The sequence below is a fragment of the Balaenoptera borealis genome (genome assembly GCF_965194805.1).
Source record: "Balaenoptera borealis genome assembly, chromosome: 2".
Lineage (NCBI taxonomy): Eukaryota > Metazoa > Chordata > Mammalia > Artiodactyla > Balaenopteridae > Balaenoptera > Balaenoptera borealis.
This window is the reverse complement of record NC_138867.1, coordinates 153,482,756-153,506,883: the sequence shown is the minus strand read 5'-3', so window position 1 is coordinate 153,506,883 and position 24,128 is coordinate 153,482,756. Positions and strand designations below refer to the sequence as shown.

General features: G+C 49.7%; 2 protein-coding genes and 1 long non-coding RNA gene across 6 annotated transcripts in view; 2 read left to right on the top strand and 1 right to left on the bottom strand.

The window, feature by feature from the left end:
- Positions 1–3,830, bottom strand: part of WWC1 (WW and C2 domain containing 1) — a 148,903-nt gene extending 145,073 nt beyond the window's left edge. For both annotated transcript variants that reach the window (XR_014241062.1, XM_082378755.1), the window contains exon 1: positions 3,486–3,830. Coding sequence is in view for 1 of the 2 variants with exons in the window: in XM_082378755.1 (XP_082234881.1) it covers positions 3,486–3,604 (119 nt within the window). In the remaining variant the exon portion in view is untranslated. The remainder of the gene's footprint in view (positions 1–3,485) is intronic.
- Positions 3,632–6,916, top strand: LOC309622719 (uncharacterized protein; the record flags this gene model as incomplete). Of its 2 annotated transcripts, none has more annotated exons than XM_082378819.1 (2): positions 3,632–4,077; positions 5,693–6,916. In XM_082378819.1, the coding sequence occupies 2 exons, from the start codon at positions 3,632–3,634 to the stop codon at positions 5,751–5,753; spliced, it is 507 nt and encodes a 168-aa protein (XP_082234945.1). In that variant the 3' UTR covers positions 5,754–6,916. The 2 variants fall into 2 exon arrangements, with proteins under 2 accessions (XP_082234945.1, XP_082234944.1); XM_082378818.1 differs by having other exon boundaries at positions 3,632–4,097.
- A 4,036-nt stretch (positions 6,917–10,952) lies between these two features.
- LOC309622721 overlaps positions 10,953–24,128 on the top strand; it is a 74,649-nt gene continuing 61,473 nt past the window's right edge. For both annotated transcript variants that reach the window (XR_014241067.1, XR_014241068.1), the window contains exon 1: positions 10,953–16,346. This is a non-coding gene — a long non-coding RNA (uncharacterized lncRNA). The remainder of the gene's footprint in view (positions 16,347–24,128) is intronic.

Here is a 24,128-nt window from a genome sequence, read left to right as displayed (position 1 = left end):
TACCCCCAGCAGCCTCCAAGCCGGACAGCACACAAAACAGCTCAGGCCCAGAGAGAGGAATGTGCCAGGACATTCTTCAGGCTTGGTAACCCGAGACGCTATTCTGTTCTCTGCGGCTAAGAAATCACTTCTCTGACTGAAGGACCATTTGACTTACTTCTTTTAAATTCAGGGGAATGGACAGGTGTATCTCCTTGATTCAGATAAGGAAAAAAACCAAGACAAATGGGCGCGCGTGCACGCACACACACACACACACACACTCAAGGAGCAGAATCTTTTTTGTTTTTTAATTTTTTTATGTGATATTTTGTTTCATAGCATTAACCAGCTGCAGAGATGTAACTGCCTTGGCAGAATTTCTCTCCCCTAACCTCACCACCCCAAAGAAGCCTGGCGCTTTTCAGCCTTGTTAAATTTTCTCCTCCTCCTTTCAGCCCCCTCACCCTCCTGCCTACCGCCCCCCCACTCCCAATTCTGCCACGGAGTCAGGAGGGATAAGGCGAGGCCAAACGCGAATCAGCGAAATCCTATCTGAGAACTGGCAGGGGGCTTAGAGACCACCTCATCAACCTTCTTCTCTCAGCGAAGGAGCACTTGCACCTCAGAGAGGTCAAGCGATTTGCCTGAGGCCACACAGGTAGGACGAGAAGGCAAAACTCCCTTCTGGGGTGTGCAGGAGGGAATTCCAGGGAGTCAGAAGTGGATACCCTCTGCTCCGCTCTTTCCCCAAACTTTCAAAGTTGGCTCACCACGCAGTGAGCTCAGAACCCCTCAGCGTCCCAAGCTCAGGGGCTCCACCCCGGGCTGGTGCAGGTGGGATGACCAGGAGATATCAATACAAAGATGCAGCATTCAAACCAGTGGCCTACAAGGCGGAGAGAGTGAGCAGCTCCATGAAGTGCCAATATGTTTTTAATGCCTGCCAATCTGCCTAAAAACACAGGCTGCACAGCCCTGTTGCTGGAGCCGTGGACAGGCCCCAGGAGTGAACTCAAATATAATGGCACTGTTGTTTTTCCCCTCCACTGTATTTTTAAAGGTTCCCTAGTATTGGGGGCAATAGATGTTACTAGTTTCCCCTTTATGAAAGTGCCTAAAAAAAATTCAAATGGGGTTGATTTAAAGTCACATATTAAGTAAGCAATAAAACAGGTGGATATAGCAAAAAAGGTGGTCCACATAATACTAAAATTTGGGAAATTATGCTCTAGTCAAGTCACTATCCCACAGAAGCTGTACTGCTTGCCCTCTTCCAAGGGTAAAAAATGACCGTTGTTTAAGAAGCCTTCTACAGCTGTGTTATCCTCTCAGCACCCCAGAGAAGTTCCTAGATGCATGACCTGGGACGAGTTAGCAGTGTCCTCGACATTCAACTGCTAACAGCACACTGGACTCGGTAGCTGCTGGGACCTAAAATACGGGAGGACACAGAAACTCGAACTTGTGCCTGTATTAGGAGAGGACAAGGGACTGTCCAGTTCACCAACACAGCAACAGAGTCCCTGGGGCAACTGACCCTGAGGGGGGCATGGGGAAGGAAAGTGAGTAGGACCACAAGTGTGGAGGTTCGAACTTCAGAGGCAGTAAAGGACTCGGCATAAGGCAGAGGGGTGGAAAGATCAAAACACAAGCAAATCGCACCTCCAAGGCCTCAAAGTTTGTCTCACGTTTGAAAGTGGGAGTTGGGCCTTGATCTTCTATGTCCCTTCCAACTTTGAAGAGTTCCACTGTTGGGCTTCCCTGGTGGCGCAATGGTTAAGAATCTGCCTGCCAATGCAGGGGACACGGGTTCGAGCCCTGGTCGGAGAAGATCCTACATGCCACGGAGCAACTAAGCCTGTGCGCCACAACTACTGAGCCTGCGCTCTAGAGCCCACGAGCCACAAGTACTGAGCCCACGCACCACAACTACTGAAGCCCGTGCGCCTAGAGCCCTGCTCCGCAACAAGAGAAGCCACTGGGATGAGAAGCCCACACGCACCGCAACGAAGAGTAGCCCCCGCTCGCGCCAACTAGAGAAAGCCCGAGCGCAGCAACAAATACCCAACGCAGCCAAAAATAAAATAAATTAAATAAATAAATTTAAAAAAAAAGAGTTCCACTATTACTACTTCCCTTCCAAGCAACTCATTTGCCTGACAAATAGGGAAACTGAGGCTCAGAGGTAAAAGCAGCTTGCTCACGGGACGCTCTCCAGCGTTAAACATTTCTCTTCCGATTAAATTGATGAGACATTCAGCATGGTACTGAACACAGAGGAGGCACCTAGTAAATGTTGAATGAATGAACCAAAGTGCTCACAGAAACCACAAGGAATCTCAGCTCACATTTTCTTTCTGCTTTTTCTCAACCTTCACCTCACTACACACCCCATCCTGGACTTCTGGAACCTCCATCCCAACCCCACAGGATGAAGGGTCCAAACAATTCACCTCCATTGCTTTACAGGCACCTGACACCCAAGGTCACAGCGACCAGGTGAAAATTCCACATTCCTGAGGCACTTTGACCACAGAGGTGACAGCAAAGCACAACAAAGCGGTCCCAGAGGGTGGTCCTCCCCTCCCCCCAGGATATTCATGGGGAGGGGGTGCGTGTGTGCAAAGAAATGCCAAGCAGTCAAAACCAGGAGAAAGTCTGGAAGCTAAGAGCCACACCAGCCATCTCACACTCCACCTGCCTCAGCAAAAACAAATCCGGTGCTCCAGCCGGCCTGGTGCCCACCAAGGTCAGGACGCGCTGGTGCAGGGCTGAGGAGCCGCGGTCCCCAGAGGGAGGGAGGGAGGAGAAAGAGAGATGGGCAGGGCTTTGCGGAGGCCTCTCACCTCCATCTACATCCTAACAGCTTCCAAGTTGCCGTGAGATTCCTGGAGAACCGGTCTCCCCGATCAGACCTCCCCCGCTCCTTCCTTTCCTTCCCTCTCTCGGCCTCCAGGCCCCCAGACTGCTCCCGTGCTCCTCTCAGAGCCGCGGAGACACCTGTCAAAAACCACACTCCAGGCTGCCTTCCCCTGCACGCACGCAGTGTCCTCCCTCCAGCGGTCTCCCACTGAGTCCTGGGTGCCTGCCGCCCGCTCCAAACCAGCTGCTTCCCCCCCCCCCCCCCACCCCGTGCTGGGGAAAGCCTTCCCGGGAAGCCCCAGCATCACTCGGCTAGGTTGCTCCCCCAGCCCCCGCCCGACCCAACTAAGGGGAAGCGGGGGGCGGGGGGCGGGGCTAGAGCTTAAGGTCAAAACTCCGGGCAGGTGCCGGCTGGGGCCTGAGTCCTCATCAGAGGAAGGCGGTGGCGGCAGCCTGGGCCAACTCACTGGCCGTCCCCTCCTCCCGGCAGCCCACCCGGGCGGGAGCGGCGGTCTAGAACGGGATGAAGGTGGAGCGTGTGGGGTGCGGGAAAGCGAAGAGGCTCGCCGAGCTCCTCGGCATCCCCTGCACAATCCCGGCTGGTGGCCCGTGGGGCAGGAGGGGTCCTCTCGGGGTCCTACCTGTCCCGCGGGTCGATCCAGCTGGTGGTGCGGCTCGTGTGGTCTATGTAGTAGACCTTGCCGTCGAAGTCGTGCGCCTCCTCCCAGCCGTCCGGCAGGGGCAGCTCCGGCCGGGGCATCTTCCCGAGCGCGGCCCGCGCTCCCCCATGCAGCTCCCGGCCGCCGCGGGGGCCCCCGGCTCAGCGGCTCCGGCCGGCTCTTTTCGGCTCGGGCGGCCGCCGAGGCACCATGATCGGGGGAGTGGCGCCCGCGGACTGGGGGCCCTAGTGAGGGCCGGCCGGGGTGGCGGCGCTGTCCATGCGGCCCTGCGGCCCCGGCCCGGCGCCGCCCGCTCCTCCCGCCGCCGGCCTCTCACGCTGCCATGTGCGTCCGCAGCGGCGCGGTGCGGGCCCGGGTGCGCGCCCCGCCGGCGGGGCAGAGCGAGCCGAGCGCAGCTGCCGCCTGCCCTCCTCCGCGGCGCGCGGCGCCCTGCAGCCTCCACGCCGCCGCCCGCCGCCCGCCGCCGCCTCTTCTTCCCCCCAGCCGGGTGCTGTCCCTCCTCTCAGCTCCGCCGTTCAGCGACCGCTCGGCTTGCGACTTCTGCCTCCGCCAGGTGCGGCTCGGGCGGTGCAGGTAACCGCGCTGCCCCGGAAACGGGAGGCGGAGCACCGGGCGCCAGGGTTCCCGCGTCCCCTCCCCGCGCCCAGCGCAGCGAGGGCGGGTCCTAGGGCCCGAGACGCGCCCCCTCGTGGGACAGTCCCAACCGCCGGCTGCTCCTGCCGGAGGAATGGGAGCCCGCCCCTTACCTGGGTCCCTGACCCAGACTGGCGCCCCAGGAGGCTAAAGCACGACCCGCTCTCCCTCTGCTTCCCAACGCTCCTGGCTCTCTCCACCCCGAGTGTTTAGGCTCTTGCACAGGTGGCACCAAATCTTACAACTCCTCGTTTCTCTCATGTAGAATCAGGAGTCAGGCAAGAAGTGGTTAAATGGAAACATTCTTGCAAATCGGGGAACATAAGTTTTCCAGGATCTCTGATCCCTTCCCCCAACACACACACCATCTGTCTCCCTCTTATTCTATTCTTCTCCTCACGTTGTCTCACCCATCCCCCCACCCCTCGTATTTGCAAATGTAGCTGGCTTTTCCCCGGGACCGTAAAATTAGGAGTGCTATCAACTTACCCCACCCGCCTCGCCCCCGGAGGACTTCCAGGGGGTGTCAGGGAAGCACTCTGTAAAAGTAATAGTAATGACACTGTTGTTGTTCATTAAATTGAATACTTAACCTGTCCCAGGCAGCTTCACCTGCGTTCTCATCTGTGATACTATTTGATATGTTATAGCTTTGGGGGAAGGGGGTTACGAAAAAGAAGAAAGCAAGCAAAGCAAAATTCCATGTTGAAAAAAAATGAGAAGAAATTTTTAAAATCAATATTGCTTGAGAAATTAAAAATTTGTAATTACTTAATTACAGTTGAGTTAAGGATCAACTGGCTGTCTATGGCTTCTGACTGTGTCTTTAACCCTTTTTTGCCCTGGATATATAGCGGGGAGCTGGACTGGAGGAATGAAGCCCAGTGTGGTGTATCCTTTTGTCTGAGCCCCACAGTCTCCCAGAGGAGCCAGCATTCTGTGTTGTATGGGCCAGGGTGTGCTGAGCAAAGGGGAGAATCCCATGTTTGTGGTCTCATCTTCTTTTGATAGAGAAGGCCCGCCACGGCAGCTCCTCACCTCCAAATGCCTTCTGCAAAGCCAGTTACTTCTTAAGGCCAGACTCATGGGCTCAGTATTTGGCCTTACCCTCCCTCCCTCATTCCATAGATGCCATGCACAAAAGTCCGAAATGTGGGCCTCAGACTGGCCTCAGAATACCTAGAAGTAGGAGTTCCCCCTCCTTTTATGGGGAGATTCCCATAGCCCTCTACACTACCTCTGCTTGGGCCTCAACTTCACTATGTATAAAATCCTCCCATTAGTGATGAGGGCAATAGCTCAAAATTAAAGTCAACATGGTGCTAGGTGCATCACACGCAGGATCTCATGTAAGTGTCACAACACTGCTCTGGAATAAGGAATACTACTTATTATACCCATTTCACTGATGAGAAAACTGAGGCTCCAAGATGCTATATTGTTGACCAGGGATACAGAGCTAATAAGTGAACCTAGGCCTGACTTCAGTACTCGTGCTCTCCATCATTAACCTATTCTTTCTTTCTTTTTTTTAGTTACTCTGCAACTCCTGGACCTACGCATGGTCTGGATCTGGAATATCATAGATGCTTATGAATGCTTGTCCCTTTTGATGCTTGCTTCGTAATTATTTGGCTGAGAAGCAAAAGCTCTGGAACCAGTCTGTGTGGGTCTTAAACCCTCCCTATTTGCTAGCTGTGTGACCTTGAGTAACTTGCTTAACTGAAGTCCCAGTCTTAGGTCTGAAAGTCACCATAATAATATAGACTCTGTAGGGCTTGTTGTAAGGGCTACAGATGAGAAGTGTAGAGGGCTTGGCACTCCACAGTAAGCTGTCATCTCAGGGGCCTCCTTGTGGTACATTTGGAGCACCATGTACACCCCAGTGAAGCTGATGAAGTATTTTCTGTTCCAAACACAAGCCCATGTCCTTTCCCTGCCTGAAAATTGTGTGTGGTTGTTTGTGACAAGCTTCCTAATTGCTGCTTTCATTTTTTTGTCTTGTTTTGCAACCATGCCTTCCCACTGGCTGATGTTGGTTGTGAAGGGAAAACCCCTTTTAGACCACCAAATCCAACTTTCTTTTTAGCCCAGGTGCCCAAGCCCTGGCATTTCCACATGACTTGTTCCTGCACATCTTTAGACCTGGGCTGGGAAGCAGGAAATTGAGACCAGAGCAGGAGTCAACTCCTTAAAGCCTTACTCTGTTCACCTTACCTCCACCCCCCCACCACCTCCCCATGGCAGAAGAATCCTGGGTTATCTCGCAGAAGCTGCAACCAGGGTGAGGTAATGAAACAGATGACTGCCTGCCCCATGTGATGGTGGGTGAATCATCCCCAGGCATTCTTCGAGGCTGAGGACCAGCGTGAAAGGGATTAAAGGTAAAACCGGCTCAGCCATGTGATAGGGCAAATTGGACATTATTCTACAGGTGAATGAACTGCAGGAATCTGACAAGAAGCCCAGCCTCTCCCGGCCTTCCTCCTGGGGCTGCATCTGGCTGCTCTGGAGCTGAGTAGGGGCCGAGCAGAAGTAACCACAGGACAAGCCTTTCTTCGTTTTGCTTTCACAACCGGGTCGCCCACCTGAGCCTGAAAACAGGTTGTCTTGTTTTTTAAAAGACACCCACTGAAATCCTTTCCCCCACCGCAGCAGCAAAGGAGAACACACACATGTCTCAGAGAATCAGAGAGGCAGGGTAACATATTTCATGAAGATGGTAAGGAGGAGAAATTAGCTTTAAAAAAAAAAAAGAACAGATATGCCAGCAGTACTTTCCTGTTAGCATCGACATTCTTCAAGGAAATGGAGGCTGTGGAAACCTCTGCGGAGATTTTTCTTCCGACTCCATGACCGTTCCTCCCTATATCATGCTTTGCCTCCCACGCATCCTGGAGCATGCACAGTTACGTTTATGTGACTGAGCCGATAATGTCCACTTTCTTTAGTTGTGCATTATGTGTGGTTCATAATTCGGCCCGTGAACTATTTTCTTTTTTTTTTGATAAATTTATTTATTTTATTTAATTTATTTATTTTGGCTGTGTTGGGTCTTCGTTGCTGCGCACAGGCTTTCTCTAGTTGCAATGAGCGGGGGCTACTCTTCCTTGCAGTGCGTGGGCTTCTCATTGCGGTGGCTTCTCTTGTTGAGGAGCACGGGCTCTAGGCTCACGGACTTCAGTAGTTGTGGCGCACGGGCTTCAGTAGTTGTGGCACACGGGCTCAGTACTTGTGGTGCACGGGCTTAGTTGCTCCACGGCATGTGGGATCTTCCCGGATCAGGGCTCGAATCCGTGTCCCCTGCATTGGCAGGTGGATTCTTAACCCCTGCGCCACCAGGGAAGCCCCTGTGAACTATTTTCTTTCAATGGTGGGAAACCATGTCCTAAGCCAGGGAAAATTAGGGTGCAGAAAACCTTGGTGATGTGAGAGCTGAGACAGGAGAGGTGGTTTCTTATTTACCTCTGGGTCCTCAGTGTTTAATACAGAGCTTGAAAATACATTGAAATAAGTCTAGCACAGTCAACTCATTTTACAAATCGATGGAGTTTCTATGAATAATGACTCGTTGCCCTGGTTCTCATTAGTCCCATTTTACAGATGTGTAAACTGAGACTCAAGAGGCAAAGTGACTTTCCTATAGTGACATGGTAAATAATAGAGCCAAGAGTCCAACTCAGCTCCTCCCAACGGGTTTTTTGCTCCTGAATTCATGGCAGTGTAGGATCTAGAATGCCAATGAAGAAGGAACTTCAGGTTATAAACAGTCTGGTTGGAAGGGGGTGGAGGAGCAGCCAGGAGACTACTAGTCTTGAACTCCTGCTTTCAGTCAGGTTGCATATCTGTTGGAGTGGTTGCAGGTGGGAGAGGGCATGCTGAGGCTATAGCTGAGTTTACAATGAAAGGGCAGAGTTGAGGTGTGGGTTCTGAATTCCAAGCTGAAGATAGACCAACCTGGTTCTCAACCTCCACCAATGCTGTCAACAACACCCACCTGGGGTTTAGATAGCAGGGGATTTAACAGGCTGAGCTGTCTCTGTGGAAGGAGGGGCACTTTTCTCCCTATGCCGCCTTTTTCTTGCTGGTCCATTCATTAACCGAACTGGATTTCTTTGGGACAGGTGGTTATCCTGGGACTGGCAGGAGAGGTTTCCACTCTCCCATCCAAGAGGCCTCTGTGTACTGGGGGCTGGGAGCTGTTGTGTCTTTCACCAACGAGGAAATGAATTATGCACTGAAGGAGGAGGTAAAGATGAAATCTCAGTTTCGAGAGTAGGGGTGTGGAGGAGAAAGAAAGGGTGTGAACAGAGGGAGGGAGTTCCTGCAAAGCACTGCTTTCCTCCACATCTACCCCAACCGCAGAAGAGGAGCCCTGGTGGGAAGCAGGGGAGGGGGTGCAAGCACAGTAAGCAGTGGGCTGGCTGAAAGAAGCCTCTCTTGGGTACTTATAGAGCTTGCATCGCCATGGTACCCAGGCACTTAAATTAAACTCCAACCCAACTGCTTAGAGACCGGTGGAATGAAATACTCTTTACCTGTCCTCTGCTCATGGTTTGATGCCTCATTCTCAGAATTTTAGATGAGCAAACTGAGTGAGTTTTATAAGATGCTATCAAGAAGGGTGTAGGTTTGGGGCTTAAACCCAGATAACTTGCCTTAACATGGGGGCTGGGTAGAGTAGTGGAAAGTACACGGGCAGAAAAAAAAAGTCCGTGTGTGAAATTGGGCTCTCCATCATGGTTGCTGTGTGACTTTGGGTATGAGACAGTACCCTTTTGAGCCTCAGTTTTCTCATCTGTGAAATGAGAGGACAATACCCACCTCACTGTCAACTTGTGACAACTAAACGAGGTGATGTACGTAAAGTGCTAGCTCAGCCCCTGAAACACAGGGGTTCTTTTAAAGGTGGTCCCTTACCTCCTTAGCTCTTTACTCATTTATTCAACAAGACTCTCGTCTGTCAACTGTACCAGACAATGGGTCAAGCCCTCGGGACACAGGGTTGTTTCTGGTCTCAGGGCAAGGACAGTTTAGTAGGGGAGATATACAAGTCAACAAATAAATATTTGCATGTTGGGATGGATAACAAGAAGAAAACAGCATGCTATGACAAAATATCTTAGGGTGGGGACTGGTCCAGAGGAGAAGGCCCTTCTGAGAAACTGACATTTAAGCAGAAACCTGAAGTAGCCAGCAATGTGAACAGGCAAAGAACAGGCATTCTAGGCTAAGGGAACAGCAGGTAGAAAGGACCCAAAGATGTGGTGTGTTCAACACATCAAAAGAACCCTGTTTCCATTCCACTGTAAACCGTAGGAGGTTGTTTTTATGGAGGGATCCAAGCTAAGCGGTAGTGCCCTAAAACCTTGCAAGGTTCTCTGACCCCAATCACATGGCTTCCTGCACTGTCATTGACACCCTGATCTGGGCTAAACAGAGTCCCTGCTCCCCAGCCCCTGTTCCTCAGCTGCAGAAGCCTCTAAATGTCCAAGACAGCCTAGTAAAGTTTGGATACTTTACTTACTCTATCTTTAATTTTCAGAAGGTGTTATGTGTCTCGATGTGGATTTGAGGGGGTTTATCTTCTTTGGCATTTACTTAGCTTCTTAAATCTGTTGTCTGATGATTCCTGTCAAAGTTGGGAAGTTTTCAGCCATTATTTGAGTCCTTTTTCAGTCTACCCTCTTTCTCCTCTCCTCCTGGGACTCTCATCTTTACAGTCCTTCAGGTCCCTGGGGCTCTTGTTAATCTTTTAATTTTTTCAGCCTATGTTCTCTCTGTTGTTCAGATTAGCTCATTTCTATTGTTCTATCTTCTAGCTCACAGTTCTTTCCTCTGTCCCTTCCATTCTGCTCTTGAACCCATCCACTGAGCTTTTCATTTCAGTTGTTATGTTCTGTTTTTAGTTCAGATGTTTCCATTTGGTTCTCCTTTATGTCATTGATTTCTTTGCTAAGATTTTCTGTTTCCATGCTGAGGCTTTCTGTTTCTCCATTTTTGTCAAGTGTGTTGATAAATGCTCATTGAAGCATTTTTATCATGGCTGCTCTAAAATCTTTGTTAGATAATTCTAAATCTCTTTTTTTGTTGTTGGGAGGGCATCTATTGACTATCATTTTTCACTCGGTTTGATATCTTCCTGGTTCTTGGTATGATGAATGATTTTTGACTGAAACCAGGACATTTTTATATGTTCTGAAACTCTGGATCTTATGTAAACCAGTTTTAGCTGGTTTGCTCTGATACCATTCCAGCAGGGGAATGGGGTGGGGGGCATACCTCATTATCAGGTGGAGGTAAAAGTCCAAGTACCCACTTGGCCTTGTTGACACCTGGTTGGGGTGGGGGAAGCAGTCCACACTGCTCACTGGCCTTCTCTGACACCATCCCAGGGGAGTGTCGGGGCACCTCATCACAGCCTCTTTTTTTTTTTTTTTTTAATTTTTTGGCCTCACCACACGGCATGTGGGATCTTAGTTCTCCAACCAGGGATCGAACCTGTGCCCCCTGCAGTGGAAGCGTGGAGTCTTAACCACTGGACCACCAGGGAAGTCCCTCATCACAGTCTCTTGAGGGTGGAAGTTTAGGGTCCCTATTTGGCCTTTGCCTGTGTAGGTGAAAGTGTGGCCACAGTTTTTTTTCCATGGTATTTAGCTAGAGTAGGGTGGTTATTGTCTAAAAGGTTTTATTTGCTAGTCTACTCCTTTGCTAGGTCTTGGCTAGAGAGAGCAGGCTTTTGTTGAACTTTTTTTTGTTGGGACCATTGGCGTTTGTGGGTTTCTCCAGCACTCAGTCTGGGATATGTGAGGCAAAAAGAAAACCCAGAGAACTCATCACCATGCCATTCATCAGATCCTGAGGTCCCTAGCCATCTGCCTTCCTTTCTGCACTTTCAGAGTCTTCTTATATTTGTTTCATATACAATGTCCAAAGTTCTTGTTTTACTTAGTGGGAGGAAGAGGAAGAAGTATGCCTACTCCATCTTCCTGGAAGCAAAAGTTCATTGCTTACTCTGAGCCAACAAAACTCAGTGTGTCTAAGCTGGAATTCACTTTTCCTCAAGCCAGCCTCTTCTCCTCCTTTTCCTCCTGCACTCTCTGCCTTCCTATCTCCATTCATGTTCCTTAAAGTTATCTAATATTAAACTGAGGATTCTGCCTTCACAGCCTCCCTTATGTCTCTTCCTTTTTGTTTGACCTGAGCCCTAGACCAGACCCTTTTGTCTGATTGTTGTCATTTTAATGGGTGTCTTAACTGATTTCATGACTGGTACTCTCACTAATCTTTACCCCTCCAGTATACCTCCTCATCTTTCTAAAGCAAGTGTCCACAGGTACACTCCTCAGGGTCAAACTAAAAAATAGCCTGAGAGCAAATACATCTGGGAAATGTTGGCTTTAATAAAGTAAAGAGATTTCTTTACTGTGGGACTTCTCAGAGCTCTCAGTGTACCTACATCTGTGGTGAGTAGCCAAGAAAACAATATAGAATACAGAAATGCCCAAACTTATTTGACTAAAATATCTTTTTTCTTCCTGAGGCATCTCTGGAATACAATGTTTCTAAAGCAGGGGATGGGAAGCTTTTTCTGTAAAGAACCAGGCAATAAATACTTTGGCTTTGCAGGCCATATGGTCAGTCTCTGTCAAAACAACACACCTCCTCGGTTGTAGCTAAAAGCAGCCCTGGACAATCTGTAAACAAATGGTGTGGCTGTGTGCCAGTAAAACTTTATTTCCAAAACAGGCCACTGGCCCTCAGGTTTTAATTTGCCCATCCCTGTTTTAAAATATTTTAATTACAGAGACTTGGGTCTCATCCTAGATTCTCACTTTTCTTTACTCCCTGTGTACATTCTGTCTACAAAAGCCTTGGATCCTATCTCCAAAATATGTGTCTGTTATCACCTCACACCAGTCAGGATGGCCATCATTAAAAACTCTACAAATAATAAATGCTGGAGAAGGTGTAGAGAAAAGGGAACCCTCCTACACTGTTGGTGGATATGTAAATTGGTGCAGCGACTATGGAAAACAGTGTGGAGGTTCCTTAAAAAACTAAAAATAGAACTACCATATGCTCCAGCAATCCTACTCCTGGGCATATATCTGGAGAAAACTCTAATTTGAAAGGATACATGCACCCCAATGTTCATAGCAGCACTATCTATAATAGCCAAGACATGGAAACAACCTAAGTGTCCATTGACAGAGGAATGGATAAAGAAGATATGGTACATATAGACAATGGACTATTACTTAGCCATAAAAAGAATGAAATAATGCTATTCGCAGCAACATGGATGGACCTAGAGATGATCATATTTTTAAAAAAGTTTTATTGGAGTATAGTTAATTTACAATGTTGTGTTAGTTTCAGGTGTACAGCAAAGTGAATCAGTTATACATATACATATATCCACTCTTTTTTAGATTCTTTCCCCATATTGGCCATTACAGAGTATTGAGTAGAGTTCACTGTGCTGTATATACAGTAGGTGCTTATTAGTTATCTATTTTATATATAGTAATGTGTGTATGTCAATCCCAATCTCCCAATTTATTCCCCCCCTTACTCCTTGGTAACCATAAATTTGTTTTCTACGTCTGTAATAGAGATTATCGTATTGAGTGAAGTAAGTCAGGCAGAGAAAGACAAATGTCACATCACTTATATGTGGAATCTAAAAAAAATGATACAAATGAACTTATTTACAAAACAGAAATAGACTCACATATGTAGAAAACTAACTTATGGTTACCAAAGGGGATAGCAGGGGTGGGGGGGAGGGATAAATTAGGAGTATGGGATTAACATATACACACTTCTATATATAACATAGATAATCTCTGTGATAACCTATACAGGAAAAGAATCTAAAAAAATGAATATATGTATATGTATGACTGAATCACTTTACACCTGAAACTAACACAATATTGTAAATCAACTATACTTCAGTAAAATTAAAAAAAAAAAGACAATCAACAAGGACCTACTGTATACACAGGGAACTATATTCAATATTTTGTAATAACCTATAATGGAAAGGAATCTGAAAAAGAATATATGTATGTATAACTGAATCACTTTGCTGTACACTTGAAACTAGCACACCATTGTAAATTAAGTATACTTCCATTTTAAAAAATAGTTTGAAAAAATACAAAATCTGTCTGTTCCCCTCTCTCCATCTCCACTTTCACTGTCTTAGCTGTGGCCACTCCTCACCTGCATTATCAGCTTCCCAACTGCGTTTCCTCTGCCCCCTTGCCCCATCATTCTAGACAGTGGGCCAGGACATCTGGGCGTGTTCCGGCCCTCAATAGTGCTTCACTGGTCTTAGGATAAAGTCCAGCACCTTACCATGTATTGTAAGACCCAGTTTACGGGGGCCCTCGTGTCCCCCTCCCGCCCCCAGAGCCTCAATTTCTTGCCTTGTCCCCTCACACCACACAATTGAGCTTGTGTATGTGACTTGCCCTGGGTCACCTCTTCTCACCTCTGGGCATTCACACAGCCTATTTCTCCTGTCAAGGATACCCCTCTTCTGTCTTCAGCTGGCAAATTCTCCTTCTTCAGCTTGTAGCTTAGATGGGACCTATTCTCCACCGTCCAAGGTTGAGTTGCGTGTTCCTCCATCTATTATACCCTTTAGGAATCCAGCCCCATCATTTGATTTCCCTATTTCTCTCTCTTTCTCTCTCTCTCATTGTTGTTTTTCCCTTCCCCAACTAGACCATAAACCCTGTGAGAGCAGGATGTTTTTTTGTTTTTTAATATTTATTTATTTGGCTGCGCTGGGTCTTAGTTGCAGCATGCAGGATCTTTAGTTGCGCATGCCGGATCTAGTTCTCTGACCAGGGATCGAACCTGGGCCCCCTGCATAGGGAGCACGGAGTCTTAACCACTGGACCACCAGGGAAGTCCCGAGCGCCGGGTTGTTTTTCATCTTTCCCACATTTCCAGTACCCAGAAGAGGCCCCGCCCAGATTGACCTGGATTTGCATTAGAGAACATGGGTTAAACTCTGATCAGGGCCTAAGATTCCCTGACACCACCTCGTAACCACTTTTCCTGCTCGTAGGGACCAGATGGCATTAAACTGTTGGAATAATTAGGAGTCCATATGCCCCTCTAAGAAATAATTTGCCCATCTGTGGTGAGGAATGAGAATTATGCAGCATCCAAGTGTCCTTATGGAAGGATTTGTCTTTTTATTTTGAATCTGAAGTTTCTTTCTCAAAAGTCTTTGAGAGCTCTGTCTCTTTCTTTACATCTATCAAAACATTAGGAAGAAGCCAAATGCGGTGCATGATCCATGAGTATATCCTAGATTGCTTTAAAAAAAGCAAGCCACAAAGAACATTCCTGGGACACTCGGGTAAAAGGGAATATGGAATGCATTTTAGACAATATTATCATGTTGGTGTTAACTACCTCAGGAGTGACGGTGGTATTGTAGTTATTGCAGGAGAATAACCCTTGGTCTCAGGAGATAGCAGCTGAAACATTTAGGGGTGAAGTGTCACGATGTCTACAACTTACTTCACATGGTTCAGGAACCATTTGAGCATTTCGGAGGGAGGGAGGGAGGGACGAAGAGAACGCAAATGTGGCAATATTGTTGAAAATCAGTAAATAATTTTTTAAAAAAGGAACTGTATTTTATGTTTTATTCAACTCTCACCTCTGAGATGAGATGGCGTGGAATACACCTCGATAAATGTTGGCTAAACTGCAGCAGCAGCAACTAGTTCACTGTCTAACAATGTGCACTGAATTGCTTTAGATGATCTGTTAAATTCCTCTCTATGAACTTCTGATATTAGGATTTGAGCGGCTTTACAACTAAAAAGCCCAGCAAACATCCATCTCTCCCCTAGTGAGCTGAATGGCCTGGGCTCTAGATAGATCTCACATAGCTTAACATTTTTATTGTAAAAGTCTTTATAAAGGAAAACAAGCTAAGGTAGGGGAGAAACTTGCCCACCATATTCCAAATAAGGGAAAAGAAATCTGGGTTTGGGTGTGACCATGGGTCGCCATGTCTGAGCTGATCCAGATTAAGAAGGATGGAGACACTCTTTGGCTCATCTTCCGGGACAGCTCCCTGGATATCCCTTTAAGAGCTCGGCTGCCAGTGGGCTGCGGCCCCTCTGATGTCCACCCCCGACCCAACTCAATAACTGAAGTTGCCTGGGAGGCTGAAAACTTGCACCTGCGTGAAATTAACAGGGATTCGCAGGCATTTCCTGGCCTCAGTCTCCTGGTATCGTTATGTTTTCATTTCCTGGTGATCAAATGTAAGGTCCAGCCCGGGAAGCCCTCACATTTGGCAGCTCTTAAGGCAGTGGGACGGGCCTTCAGAGATTGGCCAGCCCTCTGACATGGGCCAGGGACCAGAGAATGGCATGAGAACAGACACAGGATGGGTTTGCCCTACACACAGCCTCCAAGGGGGCTCACCTCGTAAACAGGGGCTTCTCTGGGGGACAGCAGTGATAATAGCATCGATAGTGGCCGTGGATTGAGTACGTACCCTGTACCAGGCATCGAGCTGGCACGTCCCACCTCCAGCCTCAAAATGTAAGTAACTCTGGGAATTCACACCCAGGCCTGCCTGACATTAAATTCCAGGCTGCAGAGTAGCTTGTGTAGCATAACCACCCCTCACCCCTGGGAATACAGAAGATTCTACCAGCACCTGAGATCTCGCTTCTGAGTGCTTGGTAAAGTTCTAGATTAATCTAAACAGTGAATGGTATGACTGTTACTGTAAGGGCACAAGGACTCAGAAGCCCTCCCTTCCACAGGTGTTCATTCTTAGCTCAGCTCCAGCACCGCTGAAGAGGAACTCATTTCCAATCAGCAAGTTAACAAGTAACGTGGTTGCCCCTCAATAGGGGCAAGGTTCACCCATGGGCTACCAGTGAGTGCCTGGATTGGGCAGGAGAATTATGGGGGAAGGCGGGGGGCAAGTTCTGCCTCTGCTTGGAACCATCAGCATAGACGGGGTCCACTGCCTGCAGTTTGTCCAACAGAGCCCTCTCGTCGGCCGGGAGGCCAGGAACCCCCTTCGTCCAGGTGCTGGAGAAGCTCTCCATCTATGCAGCATTCTCTTGAGAAGAGTCAGCTGGGGCTCCCATCATGAAGGGAGCTTCTGAGCCAGCAAGACGGCAAACAGTAAGTGCAGCGAGTCTTTGGGGGAATGAATGAATGGGCTTATGCAGAAGCGAGTGACACGTGCCAGAAGCTAGGATTTACCTGTGACCAGGAGCTGATCCCAGAGCCTGATTCTTCAGCTTCACCTCTTGCACTAAAGGTGAGCTGGGCTGAGTTCTTCCCATCTCCACCCAAGAACCAGGACCTGGAATGTGGGCTGTGTGTTTGGGGCAGTGTGCGTTTTGTGCCTGGATGTAGAGAGGGCACGTGTTCCTGCACGCTCAGGTCCCTGTGTAGTCAGCAGGGCAGGTGGCTATTGCCGCAGAGCTCCTGGGTGCTGCTAAACTCAACAAGCGGTGGCTTTCTTTTGTCTCCCCTCCCCTTGCTGTGCCCTTCAACAGGGGTGCCGGCCTGGAAAACGAAGAGCAGCTCACACATGTATACACACACACACACACACACACAAACATACACATGCACGCTCCATCATGCTTCTCCCCCTACTTCCCCCATCCCCCAGCAAAACACACGGTGAGGCACCTCTTCCGAGGAATCACCTGCGTTGGCTCTGCAGGTCCCAGGCATTTCCACAGTCACGCACACGCCCCCACTGCAGAGAACCACATGGGACTGGACATTAGTTCTCCTGGGCAGTGGTCTATTTACAGGGAGATGGGTAGGGGGTGTCTTAGGTTGAGTTCCCTGGGGAAAAGATTCTGGGCTGGAGATTTGAGTGCAGGATGTTTCTTAGTGTGTCAGGAACAGCACCCAGGAGGGAGTGAGGGATGCAGGATTGGGCAGAGGGGGAGCTTGGGCTGCAATGCTGTAGCTGCAATGGCCTCAGCCAATCCCACTGGGACCTCTGGAGCTGGGACAACTCTTCAGAGATGTCACTTACCCAGGTGAGCAGCCAGACCTTTGTAGCCCTCTATGGACCTGTCCCTGGATGTGGGCTTCCCACCCCACCACCCCCTCCCGGAGGGTAGGCGGTGTGACCTTGCCCTGGGCAGCTCCGTTCAGAGGGGGGCTTTATGAAGCGTCCACGGGCAGCAGTCCCAGCCACAGGGAGAACCAATGCCTGGGAGCTAAAGGCAGGGATCTGCACTAGCTACAGGGGGTGGTCCATATCATGGCCCAAACTGTGATACTGTGAACTGGTTAAACACACCCTGAAAATTTGGAAGAACACAGAAAATGTTCTCTTGCTGCTGCTACCACAGTTATTATTATTAGTGAATTGTTTATTTATTTTAGAATGGTGCCAGGCCTGAGTTCTTGACCTTGGGTGTCCAAGTGCCCGCATCTTTGAAGTCAACAGAGAAAGCTTTTCTCCCTTGGGTTTCTCCTCTCTCTCCTCCTCTTAATGGCTCTTTTACATCTTTATTCTTTTTTGTATCCCACCACCAACCCCACCCCAGCCTCATGGAAATTTGTCAATGTCCATGGTGTAGACATCCCCTCTATGGCTCATGTCAAACTACCAGCGTGATGTCACTGAAAACGGGGCTGGGAAGGACATGTATCCGTCTTGGGAGCGGGTTCTAGTACATCCCTGAGTGCAGGAGCAGCAGGGAGGGGCCAGGGGCTGAGGCCCTGAGGCCTGCTGTTGGTAGGGAAGGGCTATCCTGCTTCCCTCTGTTCTGAGGGCCTGAGCCAGCTTGGAGTGTCCGATGGCTTCGACTTGGTCTCCATCCTGTTTCCCCCATGCTTTCCCATCCACAGATGTGCCTCGGAAGAGGAATCTCATTTCTTTATGTGCTGGTCGTCAGTTCTTCCCCTCTGCCAGGTCTCCTGCAGGATAACGCAGGGGCTTCCAGCAGGGGTGGGGTTGCCATGAGGGGGAAAGGGGCCTCCACGGCAATGCTTCTGCCCTCGGTACGATAGCAGAGCCTTTGGCAGGGCCCAGGTTCTCTGTCCCTTGGGCATTTTTGTGATGGTGCTAAGTGCTGTCTTCCGTATCCTGTAGTTAACAAGAGCCAGCATGTAGGACTGTTCCGTCTCTGTGTAAGTGCTTTACCCCTGGACCTCAGTGAAGTCTCATGACCTCCACAGGAGGCATGGAGCACTATTTTCCCCCATTTCACGTATGAGGAAGCTGGGTCTTAGGGAGGTTTAAGATGTGTCGAAGGCTTGTAGCAAGTACGTGGTAGAGCAGGGTTCCAACTCAAATCACTGATTCCAAAGTTTGTGCTAAAAACCATTTCACTGTACAGCCTCTCGGGCATAGAGACTGTCAATTGTCCCATCCTACAAGGTCAAAGGAGGAAGGATAAAGTGACCTTTCTACTGTACTTTTTTTTTTTTTTTTAAACCCTGCATTTATTTATTTATTTTTGGCTGTGTTGGGTCTTCATTTCTGTGCGAGGGCTTTCTCTAGTTGTGGCAAGTGGGGGCCACTCTTCATCGCGGTGTGCGGGCCTCTCACTATCGCGGCTTCTCTCGTTGCGGAGCACAGGCTCCAGACACGCAGGCTCAGCAATTGTGGCTCACGGGCCCAGTTGCTCCGCGGCATGTGGGATCTTCCCAGACCAGGGCTCGAACCCATGTCCCCTGCATTGGCAGGCGGATTCTCAACCACTGTGCCACCAGGGAAGCCCTCTACTGTGCTTTTATATACATAGTATATAGCCCGCGCTGCGTGTGACTCTGTGGGAACTTCCCGCCTCCCCTTGGCACAGGGAGAAGCGTGAGTGTGTAGTGAGGATGGATACGAGCACCTCACCTCAGCGCTTGCTGCAGTATCAGTACTGCCGCTCCTGAACACACAGCCTTGCTCGGCATGTTCCATTGTCCTCACATTTCCACAAGTCATACCCCGTGCATTCCCCGCCCAGTGCAGGTCACCCCTCCACACGCCCTCTGTGATATCTTCGTTCACGCCCAGCATCTCTGCACCTGCGCAGTCCTTCCCATGCCCTTGCAGTGTGTCTTGCACACACCCAACACCGCCATACTTGTTCTTCTTCCACGTAGCTTGCACTGGGAATCGTGCTTGAGTGTACAAACCAGTACTCACCTGGGCATACACCGTATGCTCCCCTGCACACGGACAAACACACAATGTGCGTTGCAATTCGACATACACACACATGCAGGACATAGCACCTGGGGCAGAGCCTGTGTTTTACACCCCATCCTTCAAAAACACAGTCTGTGGTACACGCCCGGGTGGACTAAGTAAGATACGCCTTGCCCTGGCCCATCCTCTCTTTCCTCGCCCCACTGTCACTGACATCAGGACGCCCGGCACACCCCCAGAGCTGCAAGAGTCAAGACATGTCCAATCAGTGGAGGTTCCCACGATAATAAAAAGGAAGGAAAACAGCCTGACAGACTTGCGCTCCTGAGAAGAACTCCCCTCCTCCAAGCTGCCCTTGAAGCCTTACAGGTTGGGCGCAGGTGGACATCAACTCGCGTTCTCTCTAGAAATGCTATGGACGCCATGGCTGTGTGCCCAGCCCTGCCCACAGAACACTGGGCATCATCAGCCACTATCAAGATGTTCCTTTTCTGGGCCTCCCTGGTGGCGCAGTGGTTAAGAATCCGCCTGCCAATGCAGGGGACACGGGTTCGAGCCCTGGTCTGGGAAGATCCCACATGCCGTGGAGCAACTAAGTCCGTGTGCCACAACTACTGAGCCTGTGCTTTACAGCCCGCGAGCCACAACTACTGAGCCCACGTGCCACAGCTACTGAAGCCCGTGCGCCTAGAGGCCGTGCTCTGCAACAAGAGAAGCCACCGCAGTGAGAGTAGCCCCCGCAAAGTAGAGTAGCCCCCGCTCGCCGCAACTAGAGGAAGCCCGCGCACAGCAAGGAAGACCCAACACAGCCATAAATACATACATAAATAAATAAATAAAATCTATTAAAAAAAAGAAGTTCCTTTTCAAGGGGCTGCATGACCTCCAGCACCGGGACAGTGTAGGAAGGAGGAAATCAAACATTACCCTGTGATCTCGGGCCCTAGCATCCTGCCCAGGTCCCGAAGGAAGGCCCTTGAGAGGTCCCGGGCTCCTCTCCACTTGTCACTTTCTCTTTTGGATCACCTCGCTCAGACAGACCTGCAGCCGTTCTGCCTGCAGTGCGCAGTGCCGCTGCCTCTCCCCCTCGCCCCTCCCCCCAGCAGGGGCAGCTCCTCAGGGGGGTCTGGGGGAGCAGAGGGAGGACCTGGGAGAGCAATCAGTTCTCTCCTCCACACCTGGCGCATGAACTCGGCTACTGAGTAGTATCTCCTGGGTGGTGGAGCCCGGAAGGAGACTCAGGGTGGAGACCCAGTCTTTAGTTCTGGAACCTCTGGCCTGGAGACGGGGGTTCATCCCTTGGATGAACATGGGTGATTACTGATAAATGTCTCCTTAGGGGGAACTAGCCTGCCTGACCAGGGGACGGAGGCTTCCCCCTTCCAAAGACTGGAGTCTGGGGTGGAGGAGAGATGGGGGAGGAGGGGATGGGGGAGAAGGCACTAGAGCAACTGTTCTCAACTGAGGGCAGCTTTTCCCCCCCCAGAGGACAGTTGGCCATGTCTGGAGACATTTTGGGTTGTCATATGCAGGCAGGGGGCGCTGGTGCACAGAGGTCAGGGGTGCTGCTAAACATCCTACCACACACAGGACAGTCCACGACAGAGGCACCTGACCCCAAATGTTCATGGTGCCCAGAAGGACAACCCTGCAGTGGAGCAGAGGCTGGTCCCATGGGCAGAATGACCTCTGCCGACAGAACGTGGTTGACACTGAGGGGCGGTCCTGCTCCCCATGTGTGGAGGGAGGGAGTGAGGATCCAGAGTGAAGGAGCAGGGGACGTCCAGCCACCTCCTCCCCCCAGTTCTGCCCAGGGACAAGTTCTCCAGGCAGGTGTTGGGAAGAGGCTTCCTGCCTTCCCGGAGGAAGGGAAAGACCCATGCTGGGGGGTGGGGCAGGGGAAGAACCTTGGTGGGAAGACTTGATGGGCTGGATGCCTTTTTGGCTATCAAGGTTCAATCTAGATCTTCCCAGGGCACTATTTGTGCACGTGTCTGTGTCCTTTCTTCCAAATCCCCATCAAAGCTGAATTAACTGCTCCTCCCACTGTGTTCCCGTCGTGCCTTGCACGGTTCTCTCCCCAGCACTTCCGTGTTGCATTGCTACTGTTGATTTGCTGGTTGGTATTCCCCACCAGACTGCTCCTGGATGGCCGCGTTTATTCATCCTTGTATCCCCAGCACTTGGCTTAGTCAACCGAGCACCTAAGATGTGTAGGCACTCTTTGTTGACAGAATGGACAGATTCATGATTTCAGTGGATATATATCAGTAGCTAACACGTTTTTGTCTAGGCGGTTATCTTTCCTGGGGGAACCACTGTTTCCCTCTCTTTATGGCCCCCAAGTTCTTTTTTTTGTTTTTTATTGAAGTATAGTTGATTTACAATGTTGTGTTAATTTCTGCTATACAGCAAAGTGAGTTAGTTATACACATGTATATTCTTTTTCATATTCTTTTCATTATGGTTTATCACAGGATATTGAATATAGCTCCCTATGCTATACAATAGGACCTTGTTGTTTATCCATCCTATATATAATAGTTTGCATCTGCTAATCCCAAACTCCCAATCTATCCCTCTCCCACCCACCTTCTCCTTGGCAACCACCAGTCTATTCTCTATGTCTGTAATTCTGTTTCTATTTCATAGATAGGTTCATTTGTGTTGCATTTTAGATTCCACATATAAGTGATATCATATGGTATTTGTCTCTTTCTGACTCACTTCACTTAGTATAATAATCTCTAGCTGCATCCATGTTGCTGAACAAGTATGGCCCCCAAGTTCTGATGGGATTTGGGCCAATTCAAGGTCTTCTGTGAGTTAGAGGGAGGGTCTCTCTGCTGCTTCCATGGGTGCTGCAAGGATGTAGGTTTAGGGCTGCCAGCAGTCATCATTCCCACACGTAGAGAAAACCTATCTGGGAATAAAGCCACTTCCCAAGGGAAGCGGAGCTGGAGGTGGAGCAAAGACATCCTTTGAGCCCCTGGATCCAACCATGTCTGAAGTCAGTCATGCCGTTGGACTTCCCAGTGTTTGCTTTGTGTCCGGATTCTGTCACTTACCATCCTGATTAATGCAGAGATGCTGCCTGGGGACAGAGCTAGTCTGCATTCCTCTTCTCATCTCCTCTCCACTCTAGTCACCTACATGATAGATGTGCGTCTGGTTGACTTACAGCCTGTGGGTCAGGATCCTTCTGGCCAGTGGCTCCTGCCTTAGAATAAAATCCACATGTGTCCGGCTGAGATAACACTAAGATAAGGGGTTGTCGAGGGAGGGGCCTGGCGATGGAAATAACGAGGTAGGAGACGGAGAAGAGGAGGGGAATTTCCAGCCACTAGGAAGGGTCTGTTGTGTTGTGTGACTTCCTCTGGTCACTGCCTCTCTCTAAGCCTCAGTTTCTCATCTGCTCCTGACCGTCTCACTGATTGGGTGTAAAATTCAAAGGAAATCAATTAATTTGGGTGAAAGGGTTTGATATCTTTCACCGCTGCTGCCGTTGGGTTTAGAGGGGGAAGGGGACAAGGGTGGAGAGCCACTGGAAAGGACAGAGGAGCAATCGGGAAGGGGAAAGGATGGAGGGGAATGCTTCGTGAAAGTGGCCGCCCCCATGGAGGACTAAAGGTGGGTGGGGTGAGGTAAGGAGAGGTGTGGTCTGTCCTGCTCAGGCCGGGGGGCCCCTGGAGCCCTGGGGAGGGCTCTGCAGCTGGCCAGGTGCCAGGTGGTCACGTCCTACCTCCATTACCCTCATAACTGAGAACCAGGTGAGGGACCCCAGCAGGAGCCTCCTATTTCATTCTCTGGCAGGATGGCCACTGGGGTACAGGCGTTGCTTCTTCTCTCCTCCTGCCCCAGGGTCTGCTAGCCGAGCAAACGCCTATCGCTTTACGTAGTTTACGTGGGGGTCGGATGGAGTGGGTGCTGGAGACCTCTGCTATCTGACAGGTCAAGCTCCATGACTGGGGCTGTGTCCAGCCAATCTCGGGAGAGGGGCCTCACCTTCCATCCTCACAGGCAGAGAATAATAATAGTTAGTGGTGGATTAATAGCCATTAATAGTGGTGGATTAATAGTTAGTGGTGGATTAATAGCCATTAATAGTGGTGGATTAATAGCCAGCCATTAATAGAGAGGCCTCACCTTTCCATCCTCACAGGCAGAGAATAATAATAGTTAGTGGTGGATTAATAGCCATAGTTTGCCAGGCACTAGACTGGGTGTTTGTTACAGCAACCCTGTGAGATGGGATCATCGTATGCATTTCACAGGGGAGGAAGCTGAGGCTTCAGAGGTTAGGTAAAGAACTCAGGCTTAGCTAGAAAGGGGAGAAGTTGGAATTTAAACGGTAAACTGCTGTTAGAGGAAAATAGTGGATCATTTTTGGGTTATAGTCTTCGGAGTAAAAAAATAAAACTTTAAATCCCAATTTTGCACTTGCCAAGCACTCTGCATTGGTTATTTTTGTTAGTCTTTTCCAACAACCCTATAAAGCAAATTTTTTTTTCTTCTATTTTACACATGAGAAAAGGGGGGCTCAGGAAGGGGAAGGTTTGTATGGACATCTACCCAGGGAGTGCATGATGGAGCTGGGCTCAGAATCCAGTCTGGCTGTTATTCCAGTCAGGGCGAATATTCTTTGCAATCTTGCTTCCAGGAACCAATTCCAGGGGCCTCTTTTCAGGGCCCAGGGCTCTCTTGGCGCTCTCTTGCTTCTCAGGCTCTCAGAGCTGCCCAACATTTTCACTAAACCAGCCTGGGGCGCCCAGGCCCAGCTCCAG